At 37.4% G+C, this 21,739-nt stretch overlaps 1 protein-coding gene across 3 annotated transcripts; it reads left to right on the top strand.

Annotated features, from left to right (window-relative positions):
* Positions 1-750: 750 nt before the first annotated feature.
* Positions 751-21,376, top strand: LOC106088203 (fatty-acid amide hydrolase 2-A). Of its 3 annotated transcripts, none has more exons than XM_013253607.2 (4): positions 751-856; positions 17,068-17,503; positions 17,578-17,797; positions 19,990-21,376. In XM_013253607.2, the coding sequence occupies exons 2-4, from the start codon at positions 17,222-17,224 to the stop codon at positions 21,171-21,173; spliced, it is 1,686 nt and encodes a 561-aa protein (XP_013109061.2). In that variant the 5' UTR covers positions 751-856; positions 17,068-17,221; the 3' UTR covers positions 21,174-21,376. The 3 variants fall into 3 exon arrangements, with proteins under 3 accessions (XP_013109061.2, XP_013109062.2, XP_013109063.2); XM_013253608.2 differs by lacking the exon at positions 751-856 and adding an exon at positions 16,112-16,178; XM_013253609.2 differs by lacking the exon at positions 751-856 and adding an exon at positions 16,658-16,753.
* The last annotated feature ends 363 nt before the right edge of the window (positions 21,377-21,739 follow it).

Below are 21,739 nucleotides of genomic sequence, written 5' to 3' on the forward strand. Positions count from 1 at the left end.
AGAGTTTACCTTGTATAAATTTGCCTACCATTACCATTTAGCTACCGAATTAAAAGTAACAATCACAAAAATTATTATCTCTTCGCAACTAGTTAGCGGGAGTGCTAGGAAGTAAAGTACAATAACTTTTCCTTTTTATCACATTTCGTCAATTCATTGGAAATAGCTGATTTTACAATGGGAAAATAGCCCGAATACTACTGTTATAGACACCGTCAAACTGGACGGGCATTTTCATCTGTTCGCCTGAAATAACCTTTCTAAATCCGCCTAGTGATTTTACCACCGTTAGCTACAAATGTCCACTACAAAGGATATGACTATTTCGAAATATTGTAGAATGCACTCACCTTTCGCTTGGTCCTTCGATATTTTTCTATTTGTTGAGAAGTAAATCGCCGTTCACATATTGCCAATCGATCATCACAATTTGACTAAATTGAAATACAGATAAGCCAAAATGTGACTTGCAGCAGAAAATATATGATTAAAAGCCATGTCCTCTGAATAACCATATTTTATCGTGGTTTGAATAACCTTTTTTTCTCGTGGTGAAATGAAAACTATTCGCCTGTAAAAATAGGCACATATATATACTTTGACACATACTTTTCCATCCCTGGTCTTTTAATTCTCCCTTGCTCTTAACAACAACAAGAAAATGAGAGAGGCATTGATTGATGTCAAAGTCAGATGTTTAGTTTATGTAAAAAAATTGAGAATTGGAATTTTATTTTGTTATTAGCTTTGCCTTTGCTCAAGCAGCAGCATTTTTTTTGTCAAAAGCTTCGCCAGTACTTTTTAATTGTATATTGGTGTATTTGTTCATATCATACAGTTTTAGGCCGGGTGGAAAGTAAGTGTTATTTTGCGGTGAATGCTATATAGGTAGTTTTTGTGAAAACAAGTAAATAACAATAATAAAGTATATAAATACATGGTAATGATGATGACGAGTGAACCCTTTGCTTGTGGTTACCTATAATAAATGAATAAGTCAAATTGTTAAAATTCTGCGATTTACGTGATAAAAAATAAAAAAAAAACCCAAAATTGCATACATACATAGAATTGTAGTGTTTGTGTAAATAATTAACAAAGAGAAACCCAAGTTGATCGTAATGAAGTCATAGTAAAAGATGGCCATTCATCTTGCTCAGAAAGGAAAGCTTGTATGGAATATATGTGTATAATATGAAAGAAAATTGTAAAACCAGAACTGGTTTCAAACAAAAGAGCAGAGGATATTTATTTAGCTTGGGTTCCCAGTGGAGTGGAGCCGTCAACCCGTTTTCGAACCAACAACACCTAAAAAAAGGAAATACAATTCTCTTTGTACTGTTGCAACAATCAATGAGTGCCATCTAGAGCGATAAGTGTATGAGTTGATATACGACACATGTCTTTTAATAATTAAGTGTAATTTTCTCAATTATAAAAGGTTTAAAAAATTTTATAAATGTATTACGTAAGAAAATTGATTATAACTTAATTCCTAAATTGTATAAAATGTATAGTTCCAATTTCCTGTTACACGTATATAACAACAGTACAAAAAAACAGTCATCGCAGAGATGGGAGACATCTAGCAAGGAATAAAGTGACAGAATTTCATTGGAATTGGCGGAGTAGCGTAGAATGAATATTTAGCAAAATTCCGTTAATATAAGCATAAAATTTAATCGTTCGCTAACATTGATATAGTTTGCTAATAATTTAGACTAGCTAAACCCGGCCGCCTGATAATTGCGATCCAATGTTTGGGTCTTATCAGTGGGAAAGTGGTAACGATGTTCCACAAAACATGGCATGGTTGACGGTATCATAATCCTTCTTCGATAAGTCAATGCCTACGGGGACCGTATTATGGCAAAGCTTGAGTTGGTTGAGACCTCGGCTTATATGTGCAGTAGGGTGGGTAAATTGTTAAACATCAAACGGTTGTCAACATTGTAATCTACGCCAAATTCTAAGAAGTTTTACCCAAGAACCAAAAGATCTAAAATCAAAATTGGCCTTCAGGTTTTGAATTCGGTGTTGGTGTCGTATTAATAAAACTTCCTATTTTTCGTTGTTGTTGTTGTAACCAAATTTGTATGTGGAGGTGGCGATTCTCGTCAAGCTCCATATGTGAGCAAGCTTGTTCAGAGAACGTTATGGCCATTGGTTATTTAAAGGCGCCAATAACTCGCCTTGTCGTATCGAGCATCATAGGCACTCAGTATTTAAGCAAGAGCCGTTGACGGGCAGCCTCTCACTGAGATTCACCACTCTATACCATTGATTGTCCACTACTGCAGCTACAGCTACACCGCATATGCAGCGTCCCACTACCCGCAACCAGTGTACTCGCCCGGTAGCTCTCAGCTGAGCTTCTCATAATGACGATGATCTCAGTACCCACACAAATGGGTACTGAGAGTTCCAACCCGTGTAGTCATCCCGTGTCGAGGTTTAGCCCTTAAACCCGGAAGTTCGATTTTTATGTTAGGCCCTATCCTTATGTGTTATCACTACACATAAGGATAGCTTGCAAAGCAGAATGAATTTCGCAATTTGCGAAATTCTTGCTGATGCAAATAGATGCGGACTACAGATGGGATAAATACAGCATAAAATTTTTTTCTGGGGTTCTTGCCAGGATTCCAGACATTACAAGTAAGTGTCCCTAACGTCGAACGCAAACGTGACATGCACTTTATAGGGCTCCCCCGATTTTTTTTTTATTTTTTACACCCTCCCTGGTATCTCTTTTAGGAAGTACACCGAATTCCATCAGTTTATCTACCAATTCTTCACCATTATCGCCCAACCACCACGTCACTTCAAGAACAATGGTTGTCATTCTTGCTTACAAAATTACGTTCGTATTGATCTAAAACAAAATCAGAAATGAGAATTGAATGAACGGTGCGTGTAGTATGTCAGTTAATGTAATAGTTTCATGAATATGGTAATGTTATAATGTACAAAACGTAAAGGTATTAAAAAAATAAAAATTTGGTACTTGTTTATTGCTCCTAAAAAAAGCGCACTTGGCAAAAAAAACATCGCACGAAAATTCTTAATTTTTCTACATAGGTTTTTTTGCAAAATTAAGGAAAAACGCGCAATTTTTATGAAAAGTTTTTAGAAGCACCGCAGGCAAAAATCTTTTCTTTACAGATCTTTTTGAGCTTAATAGCGTTCAAAATTTTCAAGACCCCGTAGTTCCTTCCCGGGACCAATTTTGAACATGTTTTTGCATATTCGTAATCTACTTGACAATACCTTTCATTTGATACACATATTGTCTAGGTCAGACCACTTCCCCCAAAGGGCAGGGTTTTTGGCCCCTAGGGGGTCCAGGGCCCTTTGTCCCAAAAAGGACATCAAATTTGTGTTCCTGGGATCAACCCAAATCTACATACCAATTTTCTATGAAATCGGGAGGTGCGCCCTATAAAGTGCATTTTTTCCGGTTCGGGGGAATGCGGAGTATATTTTCCTAGACCATTTTAGTGGATTTTTTTGTTCAAATACCTATGGTTCAAGTGTTTTCGGATGTAAAACACATAATTCTGATTTGATTTGTAGTGAAATTGAGGCCAAACCTTGTATACGATTAGTACCGGCTTAACTTATGTCTGTGTACCAGTTGCTAGTTAACATTGAATGTAATCTAATTGAAGTCAAAGTTCAATATAGAATTTATTTCTGAAAGGTACAAGTTTGATTCTGGCGAAATAGCACGCACACTTCATTTTAATTTACGGAAGTGAGTCGTGTCAAAAAGTTGGCAACATTTTTTCAGAGTACTTTCAAAGTCATGATAATAGATTCAAAAGATCAAAGACCATCAATTACCATCTTACAAGAGTAATGATAAGAAACTGTCTATGTATAGTGTATACAGAGAAGTGAGAAAGATATCTGATCTATTTATGTATATATCATATTGTAAACTGAAGTCTATTACATACACAACTAAAGGAGTTTTGAATTAATTTCGGCTATTTTCAAAGTCTTAAGTGGAAACTTCAATAAATACCTTTTCTTTCTTCAATAGGCCCCAAAATGTAGTTCAATGACTCCAATTAACAACGAAATGATTATTTTGTTTTGTGGTTTCGCATTACTTACTCATGACCAGTTTGTATGGACAACAAAGAGGATTTTCAATAAAGCCAAAGAAGACGTTAATAAAAAATAAATATTTCACCCTTTGTTGGCTTTGTCATTGTCATTAAAAAAAGAGATTACAATAACAAAACAACAATTATATCGTTGTTCTACAATCGTTGTTCTACAAAAAGAACAGAACTAAACTGCAGAAAACGCATATCATCCATTGTATCGCTGTAATGTAATTGGAGTTTACTTTTTTGTAAATTGACCTTTGAACGATTCGAATTGCTCGGAAATGATACCACAGCTATAGGAATTTATATTGAAAGCACCAACCAAGTACATAGATGTTTGTTTATCATTTCAACTGCTTATTTATACAAAATTTATAGGCATGGTGATTAGCTATTGCAATCTATTCTTGGCAAATGCTATCAGTGGATAGATACTCATCTACATGAAGTGTTTAAGCATATTTGAATTCCCACAACCGTGGGTTAAATATACCAATCTCGTCATTCCGTTAATAAAATCTTCATACATTGATCCATGAAGTATATTCTTGATTATTGGTACATTTAGCATTGATTAAAAGAGGTTGCCTGATGAAATTTTTTTGCGAAAGGAAGTCAATATGTATTTTTAGCATAATGAGGCAATAGCAAAAATGTTTTCTAAGGTTTGCCTTAGGTTCACTATGGATGTGCAAGCATACATGCTAACCACATCTGTTATGTAGACTATTACAACTTTGTTAAATGTTTTATAACACCTTAATGGAGAACAGAAGCTACAGATAATCTCATTTATGCCCTTTAGCATTTCTACGATCAAAGTACATACATGTCTCGGTTTTATATGATCTTCATTGAACTGTGCGTTCATTACTGGCTATTTTTAGTCCAAATGTAGGAATTAGTTGAGATAAACAAAAAGGTGCCACATCGCACACGATATCAAGAACCTGTTGAGAAGTGAAATTAGCCTCACGTGTTCGCACAGTTCACTGGGGTTCACTCGGCGAGGGTTTTACGATGCAGTGACCACGAAAGTTCACCGGTTGGCGAAGGTAAATCGGCGATAGTACGGTGCAGCGACCTCGAAAGTACGCTGTTGACGGGGAATACGCGGCGGGGTTTATATAAAGTTCTATGGTGCAGTGAGCATGAAAGTACACTGTTTACGATGACACATCGGCGAGAATCAGTTTGCACGCAGCTTGTACGATGCAGTGACCACGAAAGTACACTGTTTTTCGAAGGCACAGAGGCGGATATACGATGCAGTAACCTCGAAAGTACATTGTTGACCGAGGTTCAAACTGGCGCGGATCTTACGAAGCTATTCCAGTGAAGTGACCACCAAAAATACACTGTTTAGCGAGACATAACGGCGTAACTATGGTGCAGTGACCTCGAAAGTACACTGTTAACGCTGAGAATCGGCAAAGTTTAACGAAGCTTTTGCAATGTGGATTTACTAAGCGTAGACGATGCGAATTTTCTAAACTTTTACACTGTTTAGCGGAGGCCCAACAACAGAACTATGGCGCAGTGACCACGAAAGTACACTGTTAACCGCGTTACTTGTCTGGATCTTTATGATGCAGTGACCACGAAGGTACACTGATAACCGGCCGAAAATCGGATGTTGCACGGGGTTTTGGTGGCCACGAAAATACACTGGCGCACACTGTCACTTTTGTCCTCGCACTCTGTATATGTCACTTTTTCACTCTACTCATCGATATTTTTCCTGCTTCCCGATGTCTGCCTGTACTCCGACAATTGACTTCCCACCCCCTTGCCTGTCCTTGCCTTTTATATGTTCATACTCATCGCAACATACTTTCAATTCACCACGGCAGCGCTAGTGCAAAACAAAATATTCTCTCCTGCAGCCGCTTGCAAAAATGCGTATGTTCGCTGCTGCGGCTGGGTGGCCAGCCAACGTCGAGTCGTTGAATGTGGCTGTTGTGTATATCATTGCCATTGGCTGTGATAGTTGTTGGTGGCACTACAGTAACTTGTTTTGATCACTTTCAAATACAAGTTGGGGCTATTTGAGAGCGACTTTTTTTATGGGGAAACGTAAAATTTCGCGTCCACTTACAAGTAAGTCATTATTGTAAAACAACTTTGAAGCTGCGACTGGTGTAGTAAATATTCCATATTTGCATTATAAATCAAGATTCCGCATTGTTAAGTACAAAATCGAAAGACTGATTAATACGGGACCAAAAAATAAGGTTTGTTGTTAAAAATCGCAAGCCCAATTTTGATTTCATAGCCATGACTTCTTCGTAAATTATAATTTTTTTGCCCCTAAAAATGAACCCACCCATATTAACCATACCATACCATATTAACAACAATATCAAGTGGAACCACGCTTTGTGTTTCCTAAATTATATTTCAAAATTAGAATCATTGCTTTCAGTGTATGTATACATTACTCATAACCATTGTCTACATGCGAATGCAAACAAAAATAAATAAGTTTTTCAAATATTAGCGAACCAGACATGTACAAAAGATAAAAAAACGAATATTAAATAACTTTCTATGTATGATAATTTAACGTACAACAACAACGTGTGAAGTCATGGAAATTGATTAATAAAATCATTAATGAAATCAAACATTTTATGTTTTTATAAACAATTCTAGATATATACACAGGTACAAAGGTGTTGGGGTCGACTAGGCCAAATTTTGAATACCCAACAACATGAATGTAATGAATAATTTTATAATACTAGAATTTATGGAAAAAAGTACAAAAATACTAGAAGCTTTGTCTTGGAAAAAATGCCAGACTTTTTTTATTTATTATTATTAGGCTATAGATATTCATCCTTATTCCCGTTGTCGAAGGCGAAAATCGACAGCAGTCGTAGTCGAAGGAGAATATCACATTCCGTGCTATTCCGTAACTTATTCGCCTTCGCCAGTTTGATAATACAAAAATATTGTGGTAAATAAAAAAAATTATATAAAAGTAGGTTCCATACTCTTTCGACAAACAGGCCCGATGTAATTAAGAATGCAATTAACTTATATATTAATCGTTTTCGACAAATTTGACAGTCGAATTCGACTTATGTGATACCAGAAATGTAAACGAATTTTCGTCTTCGACAACCATAACACCATTTTGAAAAATTTCGGCATTCGACTACGCCATTGTCCACCGGAATAAGGAGGAATGTATGGTTAATGATGTAAAGCAGTAAAGGGCAACCACATGAAGTGGTTTATACTGTTCGAGTGCTTGCGCTTCTATACGTTTTTCCTACGCCGCGAGAAAAGTAATTTGTATGCGGATGCGTATACTGTAGAGATGGCAAAATATCGATGACACTATCGATATTTAATTTTTTGACTAAATATCGATCGATATTTTTCCGATGGATACTATTCCAAAAATTTATTTTTTTTGCAAAAATAAGCAATCCGAAAGTGAATGTATACTTTAAAATACCTTGCGCCTATAGAGGGCGCAATTTTCATCCGATTAGTCAACCATTTTGTGCAATAATTTCTCTCATTACTTCTAACTGACTTTTTTGACGTCGATTTTATTTTGCCTGTAGATTGATTTTGCTTCTACACAAATCGATCTACTGATTTTTACTTCTCATTTTTGTTTGAAACAAAGGTGATGGGAAATTAAGGATAGTAGCGATACTATCGATATTTATAATTAAAACTATAGAAAATATCGAATGTTGCGATTATCGATAGTTTACCAGCTCTAGTGTAAATCCCATTAAAGGTGCAGTTGTCCGATTTCGCTGTAATTTAACACAGTGACTTGTATTAAGCCTCCCGTTATCCTACCAGAATATGATCCAGATCAAACTGTATTTAGATATAGCTGCCATACCAACCAATCTTCCAATTTAGGGTCATAATCCCATAAAAAAGCAGATTTATTGCCTGATTTCGTTGAAACTGTGACTTGTTCTCGGTTCTCGGTTCTAGACTCTATATATATATAAATATGGATATGTTAGTGGAGTTATAATAAATTAGTATGATTAATATATCCATGGTGGTGGGTCTCCAAAGTTTGGCACAGCAGAACTAAACACGTTTTTACATGTTTCAATTGATAATTTCGGCAGTAACATTTTTTGCAACTACCACATTCCGACGCTGAATGTATCCCTTAAAATATATTGCGCTTATAGAGGTTGCAAAATTTCATCCCGTTCGGCTAAAATTTTGTACAATGATTTCTCTCATGACTTCCAACTGCCTTTATTAATTTTTTTAATCCTTGCATTGATCCTACTATATATCCTGATTTTTATACCCTCCACCATAGGATGCAAAATGCAAATTTTTGCCCATGAACCTTCCACTAAAGAACTGGGGCAAACTACTTACATATCAATGAGTGCAATCCGATTCAAGTTTAAGCTTAATGATAAGGGGCCTCCTTTTTATAGCCGAGTCCGAACGGCGTGGCATTGCGCGACACCTCTTTGGAAAAAAGTTTTACATGTCATAGCACCTCACAAATGTTGCCGGCATTAGGAGGTGATGCTATGCTAACCTTTGCGCTACGGTGGCTAATTTCGTCATTCTGTTTGTAACTCTCGAAATTTTCCCCAAGAAGACCCCATAAAGTATTGGGTTGCCTAAAAAGTAATTGCGGATTTTTCATATAGTCGGCGTTGACAAATTTTTTCACAGCTTGTGACTCTGTAATTGCATTCTTTCTTCTGTCAGTTATCAGCTGTAACTTTTAGCTTGCTTTAGAAAAAAAGTGTAAAAAAAGTATATTTGATTAAAGTTCATTCTAAGTTTTATTAAAAATGCATTTACTTTCTTTTAAAAAATCCGCAATTACTTTTTGAGCAACCCAATATTTACTAGATAAATACTACTTCAGTATTATTAACAAATCAATCCCATGACAGCCGGTTGTACGTACCGGATTGACCCGATGAAGTAATTAATCGGCAAGTCCTCCGCCTCAGTGTACAATACACTGCTATAACGTAAACTACAATATCCGGAAGATTGTCTTGTAAAATGTGAAGATAGTTTTCTTATTTCATAATTCCATCGATGTTAAAAAAAGGCCTGAGATGACACCAAGTAAAACATCCTCAAACCTATTAAAAGCTACCACCTTGCAACCTTTAATATGGGCAGTGTCAGTAATAGTCCATATAATTTAATTAAAAACCATTAATCTTCCCAAGGGCAATTCAATTAACATTCATAATTTTCTTTTTGTACGAAAAAAATGTTTTCCCCTCTAAACAACATCCGCTGTATATTTATCCCATTTTATATGTACTTCTATTTTTCACTCTTTCAAATGGACTGACGCACGTTTTTTGTGCATCTGTGTTGTATAAATATTCCAAACGCCTATCATGTAGATAGGTGGGGTACTACTGCTGGTCATTAGTTGCAGAAAATCTGTATGTTCTGTACATAATATACCTTATAATCTATTGAACAAATTCATAATTTGCCGATTATATTTTTTTCATATATTGGGTTGCCCAAAAAGTTATTGCGGATTTTTTAAAAGAAAGTAAATGCATTTTTAATAAAACTTAGAATGAACTTTAATCAAATATACTTTTTTTACACTTTTTTTCTAAAGCAAGCTAAAAGTAACAGCTGATAACTGACAGAAGAAAGAATGCAATTACAGAGTCACAAGCTGTGAAAAAATTTGTCAACGCCGACTATATGAAAAATCCGCAATTACTTTTTGGGCAACCCAATATATACATATATTTCATATTCTTCAAATGTAGCCATTTGGCTGTTATCTATGTTTCATATAAACAAACACTTTGCTCTCTCGTATCGGACAGAACTATTTAAAAAACACCGTATCACACATTTTGAATTAGACTGATAACACTATACAGAAAGCCAAAAATCTTCATACCCCAATTCCAAAGTGTTATGTTTGCAAAATTCAATTACGTGTTTGTACTTAGTACATGCTTTTTTACCAGTAACTTGAGTAGATTTCACTTGGAACTGATATAGAAGCAGTGACATTTATTTATAAAGCAAAGGAAAAGAGATTATGAGCAGAACATAAAACAAGTAAAAACGTGCTATGGTTCGCCGGTTCGAATCTTGGTTACCAACCACTATAGATACTGTCGAAAAACAACACAGTTATAACTAAAATTGTGTTTGAAATCTAAACGGGCTATGATTTGGGCTTCTAGGGCCTCAAGAAATCATACATGGTCCCGCATTTGGATATTCGTATTCTAATTCCAAAAATCCCATTATTTGAGCTCCATATTGCGATGGTTAGAAAATAATTGCTGTTTGTGAGGTATTTTGGGAAAGGGATGCCTTTCTTTTGAGCCTCACATTGACATGGTCGGTAAACATGCCGTATTTAGGGATGTTTTGGGGAGTGGGGAGGTACCCCAAATACTTAACCCTGAAAATATGTCTGCATCGACTCTATTTTCATATATCTATATATCATTTATATGCACCCCTTATTGCCATTGGCTTCGAAATTGGATACCAAATTATTTTTCTAATCTCAAATACTTAATGCAAAAGTCAGCAAATATGTTTGGTTTGGGGTATGGGCCCAAAAAACTATCAATATCGAGCTCCACTATCTTGAAGACCCAAATTATCTTGGCGAGCAAATACGTCCTTTTTGGGGGTTGTCATGGTGGTGGGACGTTCCCTGGACAGTTGGTCCCGAATGTTGAAATCAGATTCGTGGTCTATTCCCAAATACCTTTGATTTGAGCCCCATATTTCCATAATCGGCATCAATCCCATGGCAGCCGATTGTACGTGCCGGATTGACCCGATGAAGTCCTTTATCGGCAAGGGATGCCACCTCAGTGTACAACACACTGCTACAACAACAGCACAATCACAACAACAATCAATCCCATGGCAGCCGGTTGTACGGACCGGATTGACCCGATGGAATCCTCATCGGCAAGGGCTGCCGCCTCAGTGTACGTGTTCGTCTTTTTTCGTCATGGGAGAGGCACATCCCGGAGTGCCTTCTCCGCACGCTTCTGGTCCGTGCCGGGATTGAAAAGAACCCCGGACCCTGGTTCTGTTCAGTTTGCCAGAACCGCCTTCATCAATATATATTGGTACGTACAACCGTCTGCCTTGGGATTGCTGGTGGTACAGGGTATTATAGCTTAGCGAATTAGTTTGTAACACCCAAAAGGAAGAGAGATAGACCCATTGATAAGTATACCGATCGACTCAGAATCACTTTCTGATTCGATTTAGCTATGTCCGTCTGTCTGTCTGTCCATGTTAATTTGTGTACAAACTACAGGTTTTCATCCGATTGTCTTCAAATTTGGTATGGACGTGTTTTTCGGCCTAGAGACGAAGCTTATTGAAATTGGAAAAAATCGGTCCAGATTTGGACATAGCTCCCATATATATGTTCGTCCGATTTGCAGTAATACTGTAATAAAATGGTTATCTGTTAACCGATTTTCTGGAAATTTGGCAAGAAGGATTTTCTTATGACTCCCGACATTACATAGAAATCGGTTCAGTATTAGTTGTAGCTCCCAAATATATGTTCGTCAGATTTTGGGTAATTTGCAATAATGTTGTCATTTGTCAACCGTAGTTATAACAGTTTGAACATATTTTTGCTCGCCGAGGTTCATCAAAAATGGTTCAGAATTGGATATAGCCACCACATTGTACTTATAGGGTAGGTGTAGGGTATTATACAGTCGGCACCGCTCGACTTTTGCCCTTCCTTACTGGATAAGATTTAATAAATAGGACAGCGTATAAATATTTCGATGGTGGTGAGAATAAAAAAAAAACATTTTAAGACAGTGCTAAAGGCATCGATTTAGGCTAAGTTTTTGCTGCCAAGTGGGAACATAAATGAAAGGAATAGCATAAATAGTTTTCTATCCAACAGTTTTTTGTCCGCTGAAAAGGGGATAACAGATATTTCTGACGTTTAAACGAATATCAAGCGTGTTTAGACAACGTTCATGCAGACTCGGTAGGTTAGGTTAGGTTGAAAAGAGGGTGCAGATATTAATTCGCCCCATGCCACTATGGACATATATCTAAACAGTAATCGGCTTGTTTTGCGCACAGTAGCAGATGCGGTAAATAGTTACCATGTGAAAGTAGACCTTGGAGAATGACCAACTCCCATTGCATCTGAAAAAATTGACCTCCCCCGGCAAACCAGAGTAATTCTGGCTCAATGGCGGTCTGGCATATGCAGCCTCAACTGCTACAGAGGGAGGATTGATGCAGACGTGCGTGATGTATGTCTCGATTGTGAGGAGGACCTCACGTCACCTGTTTAACTGCCCAGCCAGACCCAATCGACTCAGACCCTCTGGACGCACACCAGAGGGATCTGTTTTACAACGCACTACTACAACAACATCAAAAACCGGCATATTTTTGCTAAAATAACAAACAAAATGTTCTTTCTGAACTTTACCTTCCTACTAAAAGTTAAAAAGGGGTGAGATAGTAAAAAATGTCGCTTATTTCAAGTTCACAGCCTACACATATGTAGGTACATACTCGTAAATATATGAATTTGTAGTACATTCTGATATTTGGAAACTTTGAATATTCAGCAGACAGTGTTTGCTATTATTAGTGGACTTTTTTATGAGTGTATCTTTTTAAATAATGTTCAATACATTAAACAAATGAAACTAAGTAAATGTCGCTTACATATAAGTATTTTATGTGCTTATATACACTTGTAATTAAAAGTTAATGACCCACATTAATTTAACATTTATACCTGATTGTAGGAGGCGACAGTTCAAAGAACTTCAAACTTGTAATTTTCTAAACTCAATTCAGAAAGTCGCGCTACAATTAAGCAAAAACCATTAAAAACAATACTTAACTTATTAAATTATTCATAAGGGAATTTACTTTCTTGTTTTTTAATGCAAAACAAATAAGAAATTAAGTAACAACTTGGGCAAGACCTGTTTATTGAGGCCAGAATGTGGTTCTGAAAAGGAAGTCCAAACATTTTACTTGTTTTCATTTTCATTGGGGTAAAGTTTATCATAAAACAAGTATTTTTACAATTGCAACAATAATTTTACGAAGTAAAGGTAGAAGGCATGTTGAGGCTATTAATGAATATGCATTTTCATCGGGATACAACGGGACAAACGAAGACATCGGAACTAGGGTACAATGAGTTTGATCGAAGGCTCATCGTCACATCTATCATTAAGGAACACATGGGAATACGAGCACACTTAGGCCGATTTAAAGAGGTCAGTAGTAGTATGTGAGGCAGGCGGCGAGACTTTGGAGATTATGACTTTTATTTGTAGATACGATATCAGACTTTAACCATTTTATGGCCATACAATAAAAACGATAAGTAATTATATGGCGCACATAATGCTTTTTCGAGCTTACTTTTCACATATATCTACCACGATTGGATGGAGGGGTATACTAGTCTAGTCATTCGTTACACATCGAAATATTGATTTGCGAAATCATAAAATACCCATATAGCCGATCCGATCTCTCGTCCGATTCATATTTAAGCTCAATTATAAGGGGCCTCCCTTTTATAGCCGAGATCGAATGGCGTGCCGCAGTGCGATACCTCTTTGAGGAGAAGTTTTTATATGGCTGCAATACCATTTTTTCAAATGGCATAATACCTCACAAATCTAACCTTGGAAGTCAATCCGGTACATACAACCGGCTGCCATGGGATTGACCTTGAAAGTATATATTGTAATTTTATTGAATGGACTCTTATAGGGCTCTAAAATTAGAAATTTCAGAAAATAAAATAAAACAAGCAAAAGCGTGTTAAGTTCGGCCGGGCCGAATCTTATGTATCCTCCACCATGGATCGTTTTAGTCGTGTTCTTTTCCCGGTATCTCTCTATAGGCAAACAAAGGATAATGCATACGAATTTATATGCTATTGGAGTTATATGGGGACATAGACTGATTCGGGTCATACCTGGCTTGGATGTTGAAAACCATAGTTGTTGTTGTTGTATCAGTTTGTTGTTTTCTATCTTTCGCCTTAATTTTGTTAAGTATCCAGACCCAGGAACTCTGCGACTAAGGGGTCGATTATGAATGGCAACTCAACTATGGTTGCGTTGCTAGAAGATAAAATCATGAAATAAAAATTAGTATAAAGGAAATTTTTGTCAGTTTCATTCAATATCAGTGTTTTGAACGTTCAGCTACTACGTAAAATGTAGAAAGTTGCGCAATTCAATACAGAAATGGAAATTTCTATAACAAATTTCCGCGTTGGCAACTCAACTGAAGTTGGGTTGCAATTCATTCCCACCACCTCGGGTATATATGTAAACCACCTTTCGTCAAAATCCGGTGAAAAATGCATACATTATGCCCCATAGCAGCTATATCGAGATATGTTCCGATTAGGACCAAATACTAATATGTACAAGTCATTTTTCAATTGTGTATAACAAAATATTGGTCTTTTTAGTAGCTATATCTAACAATAAAACGATCTGAACCATAAACGACACGGATGTCGAAAAGCCTAACATAAGTCACTGTGTCAAATTTCAGTGAACTCCGATTATAAATGCGCCTTTTATGGGGCCAAGACTAAAAAATCGAGATATCGGTCTATATGGCAGCTTTATCTAAATCTGAACTGATTTGGACCAAGTTACAGAAAAATGTCGGGGAGCCTAACATAAAGCATTGTCCCAAATTTTCGGATCGGATAATAAATGCGCCTTTGATGGGCCCAAAACCTTAAATCGAAAGATCGGTTTATATGGCAGCTATATCCAAATCTGGACCGATCTGTGTTATATTGCAGAAATATGTCGAGGGGCTTAACTTAACTCACCGTCCCAAATTTCGCCGAAATCGGATAATAAATGCGCCTTTGATGGACCCAAAACCTTAAATCGAGTGATCGGTCTATATGGCATCTATATCCAAATCTGGACCGGTCTGTGTTGTATTGCAGAAATATGTCGAGGGGCTTAACTTAACTCACCGTCCTAAATTTCGGCGAAACCGAATAATAAATGCACCTTTGATGGGCCCAAAACCTTAAATCGAGAGATCGGTCTATATGGGAGCTATATCCAAATCTGGACCGATCTGTGTCATATTGCAGAAATATGTCGAGGGGCTTAACTTAACTCACTGTCCCAAATTTCGGCGAAATCGGATAATAAATGCGCCTTTGATAGGCCCAAAACCTTAAATCGAGAGATCGGTTTATATGGCAGCTATATCCAAATCTGGACCGATATGTGCCATATTGCAGAAGTATGTCGAGGGGTTTAACTTAACTCACTGTCCCAAATTTCGGCGACATTGGACAATAAATGCGCTTTTTATGGGCCTAAGACCCTAAATCGGCGGATTGGTCTATATGGCAGCTGTATCCAAATCTGGACCGTTTTGTGCCATATTGCAGAAGTATGTCGAAGGGCTTAACACAACTCACTGTCCCAAATTTCAGCAAAATCGGATAACAAATGTGGCTTTTATGGGCCTACATCGGCGGATCGGTCTATATAGGGGCTATATCAAGATATATTCCGATATAGCCCATCTTCGAACTTAACATGCTTATGGACGAAAAAAGAATCTGTGCAAAGTTTCAGTTCAATATCTCTATTTTTAAAGCCTGTAGCGTGATTTCAACAGACAGACGGACGGCCATGGCTAGATCGTCTTAGATTTTTACGCTGATCAAGAATATATATACTTTATAGGGTCGGAAATGGATATTTCGATGTGTTGCAAACGGAATGACAAAATGAATATACCCCCATCCTTTGGTGGTGGGTATAAAAAACGATATTCTCAACGAATTCCATATAAAACAAATTATAACAATTCCTGGAAACCGCATCTATAAAAAAGTTTATCTCTTTTAATCATTTTTATTTCAACATATTTATGCTGTTGGCAACACTGTTATAAGCATTTCATCGTTTTTCGTGGTATACTCTAAACTTGTATCTGACTCTTTATTCAGTCACTGTTGTCATTCGGTTCCATAAGCAAGGTGTAAAAACTAACGTGAGCAATCCTCTCTCTACTTAGCCGAACACCAAGTGTGTGTTTATGATTTTTGATATAAATTGTTGTTGTGTCTTTTGAATGCGAGTCTATCTGCTCTCATACATTACGCCTTTACGTCATAGTTCATTGAATGAGAATTTCTTTACAAGGCGCGTAAAATTTCACAACAACAACAATTGCGTCAATTAATTGCAACAATTTCATCTGTAGATGGATGAAGAGTTGGCGCGTGTGATTATTGCAAATGTGTGTGTTGACTAGAAAGAAATTGGCAATAATCATTTCATCAGCAAAGCTCTTTGTTTTTATTTACATTTTTTCATCTGTGAAGTAATTGCAAATTGCGTTATTAATTGCTAATATAAAAAAAAGATGTCTTTAAGATACGTAGTATATCTTTACAAATGATAAAACAATGTGAGCTTCTACTCGTATAAGGACAGTAAGCTATTGGTTAAATAATTTCAATATTCAATAGGTTTTGCTTGAACAGGTGAAAAGTATTGAAGCTGTACAATAACTACTATTAAAGATTAGGGTTTTATTACAAATGGAAACATTTATTATCACAGGTAATTTTGTTTGTTGTATTTGAACTGTTAATCAAGTATGGATTCAATAACTATCGGAGGCTTTGTCTGTCGTGACAAAAATGTCTTATCTTCCCTATGAACAAGAATTGCTTCATGGGAGTCTGATTTCTACTATAACTGTTGTTTGGTTTCTGCTTATAGGCATGCAAATGATTGTCCATTTTGGAACTTACCATGCCTATGCACTCTGGTATACTTCCCATTTAAAAAGTATATCCTGTTTTGATTTTTTAGACTACAATAGACTTTTGAATTCGAAATACTAACTCGGTTCTCCAATTTTTTCTTTTCAGTTTCTATTTTAAAAGAAAATCCAATGCCTCCAAGCTCGAATAAACCATTGCGCTAAAACCATTTCATCGTCACACTTCCGTTTATTGTGAGAACATTCCAATACTAAACAACTTTAAATATTGTTGTTGGTAACACACATCCCTCTCCGACACAATGACAGAAAACAATGCATTTACCACAAATAATGAGAGGAGGAAACGATCCTCATCTCGCAGATCTTCAACGAGTCGCAGTCATCGCACACCAAGTCGCCGAAAAGGAGGTTCCTCATTTCTTAGAATAATGGAAGATGTATTCTTTCGTTTGTATACCATGTTTGCCAGATTCATATTTAAATTAGTGTATGGTGTAAAGGGTCAATCGATGCCCGCCATTACAGATCCGATTCTATTAGAATCGGCTACATCACTTGCCAAAAAGATACGTAGACAAGAGGTATGTACTTAGGTCATTTTATTACATCTAGCATTGTTTTCATATGATCTACCTTTTTATTTTGACCATTACAGCTGACTAGTGTTCAGGTGTTAGAGTCCTTCTTTAGACGAGCAAAAGAAGTAAACCCATTATTGAATTGTATGGTAGATGAACGATTTGACGATGCCATGAAGGAAGCCAAGGAGGCGGATGAGTTAATCAAATCGGGCAAATTCACTGAAGAAGAATTAGCAGAAAAATTACCCTTTTTAGGCGTTCCTATTTCAACTAAAGATTGTATAGCAGTTAAGGGTAAGTAAAAATGCCATAACAGGCAAAGATAGGAAATAGAAAGGCTGCACAGAGTCTCAGAAATTGTTAATGCAAACTCCAAACATTAGAAAAACAAGAACAACAGCAATAGGTTTGGAACTCATCACATCTTTGATGTTTGTCAACCAGAAAGAAAGGCAGCGAATTTAAAACAAATTAAATCACTTGAAAACAAGTAAAAACGTTCGGACGGGCCGTATCTTGAGAACCCACTACCATGGATTCTGCTAAAATTTTGCACATACGAACTTAGAACTTAGTTGATGAGCACATGTGTACTTTGCGTACCGAATTTCTGTTAGATCAGTTGAAATTTGAAACTACTATGGGTCGTAGAATTTAATTGGTAAATTGGTTTATATGGGTGCTATATTAGGTTATAGACCGATTTGGACCGTATTGGGCACGGTTGTTGAGGGTCTTAATAAAAAAACACTACGGGCAAAATTTCAGCCAAATCGGTGAACAATTGCGGATTCTTGGGGTCCAAGAAGTCAAATCGGGAGGACCGTTTATATGGAAGCTATATCAGGTTATAGACCGATTTGGACCGTGGTTGTTGGAAGTCATAACAGAACACCACGTGCAAAATTTCAGCCAAATCGGACAACAATTGCGGCCTACTAGGGCTCAAGAATTCAAATCGTGAGATCCGTTTATATGGGAGCTATATCCAAATCTGAACCGATATGGCCCATTTGCAATTCTCAAAGACCTACGTCAATAAGATGTATATGTGCAAAATTTCAAGCGGCTATCTTTACGCCGCCGACCGCTATCGTGATTTCGACAGACGGACGAACGGACAGGGCAAGATCGACTTAAAATTTCGAGACGATCAAGAATATATATACTTTATGGGGTCCTAGAACAACTTTTCAAGGTGTTACGGAATGAATAGATTAGTATACCCCCATCCTATTGTGGTGGGTATAAAAAATAGAAGCGATGTTGACACATGAAGAGATATTAATCCAACGACTGCAACGACATGCTATGAACTGTAGGTCCACAAGGCGACAGGTTAGAGAGCAACACTAAGCTACTGAAAACGTAGCTCTTGCCACGCTAAGAAACCTATACTAAGCACACCGCAGGATTAGGAAATTCGTGTAACGGCTTGGTCATGTTACGGCATGAACACGAATTTAAAACGTTACAAGAATTGACAGAGTCACAATCACATAGATGACCTGCGTAAGCATACCGCGGAAACACGAGTTGCACGTAACGACCAGGCCACGAACTCGGATGGTCTATGTAAGTACACCGCGGTATTTAACGATATGGCCGAGTCGTCGTGATCCACGATCATGTAGGTGGTCCACCTAAGCACTCCGCGGTATTGGGAGCGGTCACGATAAGCGTAGACACGGATGTTATGAGAGATCTGCGTAAGTACTCACGCCCTCGGGGTTACGGGGCAGTGTGTTATACACTGAGGCAGCAGCCCTTGCCGATCAAGAACTCCATCGGGTCAATCCGGTACGTACAACCGGCTGTCATGGTTGTATCAAGGGCGGTGGGGGACGTGCAGCTCAGGAATGAACGAATTAATTGAACCCTCTCTTATGCGAAGTTGATAAAGTGGACGTTTCTATGTTTACCACGCGATTGAGTCGTACGCTGGTGCTGTAGTTTGTAGGTTGGCAAAGGCCCTATGACCAAATATTTTGCGGAACAGGATTTCGCTTAGCCTGGGACTGAGAATGCATGACTGCAATTTGCTGATAGGAGTCCTGATTAGTCACAGCAACGTCAAGTCTTTGAGGTCGCGTTGGAAGCAGGAAGAGGCAGACTTCTGCAGGGTGTGCCATAACGAGGAGGAGTTGGAGACGGTCAAGAATTTTTTGTGTCAAACACAATATAAAGTGAGAATCGTTCTTTCTTCTAGACACTAAGTCCTCTTGTCATTGTCGACAGAAGAGAGACCTAAATTTAACTATTCCAGACACTAAGGCCTCTTGTCATTGTCGACAGAAGAGAGCCTAAATTTAACTATTCTCACCTGGTTCCATACCTATAGCGTTGGTTAAATTTTTTGTCTACGATTGGAGCGAGGTTGTTAGTTACGTTCTCTTTAACCTAACCTAACCCCAATTTTTCGATTACTCTTATCCTTATCTAAAATATCATAGTTTCTCACAATTAAATTTCATCTTTCTCCTCAGGTATGCTTCACACATCTGGTCTTTATGAGCGCCGTAATCATAGAGCTTCCGAAGATGCCGACACCATTGCTTTGATGCGTAAAGCTGGCGCCATTCCATTTGCTTTAACCAATGTCTCCGAAGTTTGCATGTGGTGGGAGAGCAATAACACTGTACATGGTCGCACACGCAATCCCTACGATACCAATCGTATTGTGGGTGGTTCCAGTGGTGGTGAGGGTTGTATACAAGGCGCAGCGGCATCACCATTTGGCTTGGGTTCCGACATTGGTGGTTCCATACGTATGCCTGCCTATTTCAATGGCATCTTTGGTCATAAACCTTCAAAATTTGTGGTCTCCAATATGGGTCAATTTCCATTGCCGGTTAGCGAAGAGCAAAACTCATTTTTGGGAGTTGGCCCAATGGTGCGTCATGCCGAAGATTTGAAGCCTGTATTGAAAATAATTGCCGGCGAAAAAGCACCCCTTTTGAAATTGGACGAAACCGTAGATGTGCAAAAGCTAAAATTCTTTTATCAAGAAACCGATGGTGGTAGCCGTTTAGTATCGCCGGTCGATGAAGATATTATTGATGGCATACATCGCATAGTTGATCATTTGCAAATGAAGTTGAAGGTGCCAGTGGAGCAGGTTCAGCTACCATTGTTCAAACAATCTGCTACCATATGGTTTGCCAATATGAAAGATGATTCTGGCCATGGCTTTGACTATCAACTGGGAAATTGTAAACGCACCATTAACACCAAACTTGAGTTGGTCAAATGGCTATTCAGATCATCGAAACATACATTGATTGGTCTATTTACTGCTTTGCTGGATAAATCACAACCTCAACATGGTTCCTCAAAATATTATCACTTGGTTAAGAAACGTGATGCCTTACGCGAAGAACTACAGCAATTGCTGGGCGAGAATGGTGTGCTCATTTATCCCACACATCCCACCGTAGCCCCTTATCACAATGAGCCCATAGTGAGACCGCTAAACTTCTCATATACCGCCATCATTAATGTGCTGGGATTTCCGGCAACCACAATACCCTTGGGAAAACTGGGCTCTGAGGGTTTGCCTCTTGGCGTTCAAGTTATTGCCAATTTCAATCAAGATCGTTTGTGTTTAGCTGTTGCCGAGGAGCTAGAGAAGGCATTTGGTGGTTGGGCAAGACCAGAAATACGTATTTAGTTTAGAATTTTAGTTTCCATCAAAGCATATATGATGTTTTTTAACGTGAATGAATTGAAATGAACGTATAACCCTCATTTGATTGATTTATGATGGCACTATGCATACTAACCATTTATTTCCATATACCAGCACAGTAATTGAATTGATGTGTATTAAATACTACCTAAAAATATATTCTGAGTTGTGGGCTGTAGTTGTAATTGGTTTTTTTTTTTAAATATCCCCATGCATATGTAGTATTAGAAACATGGCCCATTTTCTTTATTACTTTAGTTTCTAATTTTGATGTATGTATGTATGTACGTCTTAACTGACACTAATAAGAATTATGTGTGATTTGATCTTATCCCATTTTTCTCTTAATTTATTTCATCTGTCTGTGAACAAGTTATACTACAAAGAAAAAACTGTTTGAATCAAATTATAGTTAAGTGTTTTATATGTATGTACAAGAACAAATTATATCAAAAAATAAAAATGTACATATTTTCATATGTATTTACATGTATGTATGTGATTTTTATTCGAAAAAGGTATAAAAGTATCAGGATGCACTTATAAGG

Source organism: Stomoxys calcitrans, chromosome 5 (genome assembly GCF_963082655.1).
Source record: "Stomoxys calcitrans chromosome 5, idStoCalc2.1, whole genome shotgun sequence".
Taxonomy (NCBI): domain Eukaryota; kingdom Metazoa; phylum Arthropoda; class Insecta; order Diptera; family Muscidae; genus Stomoxys; species Stomoxys calcitrans.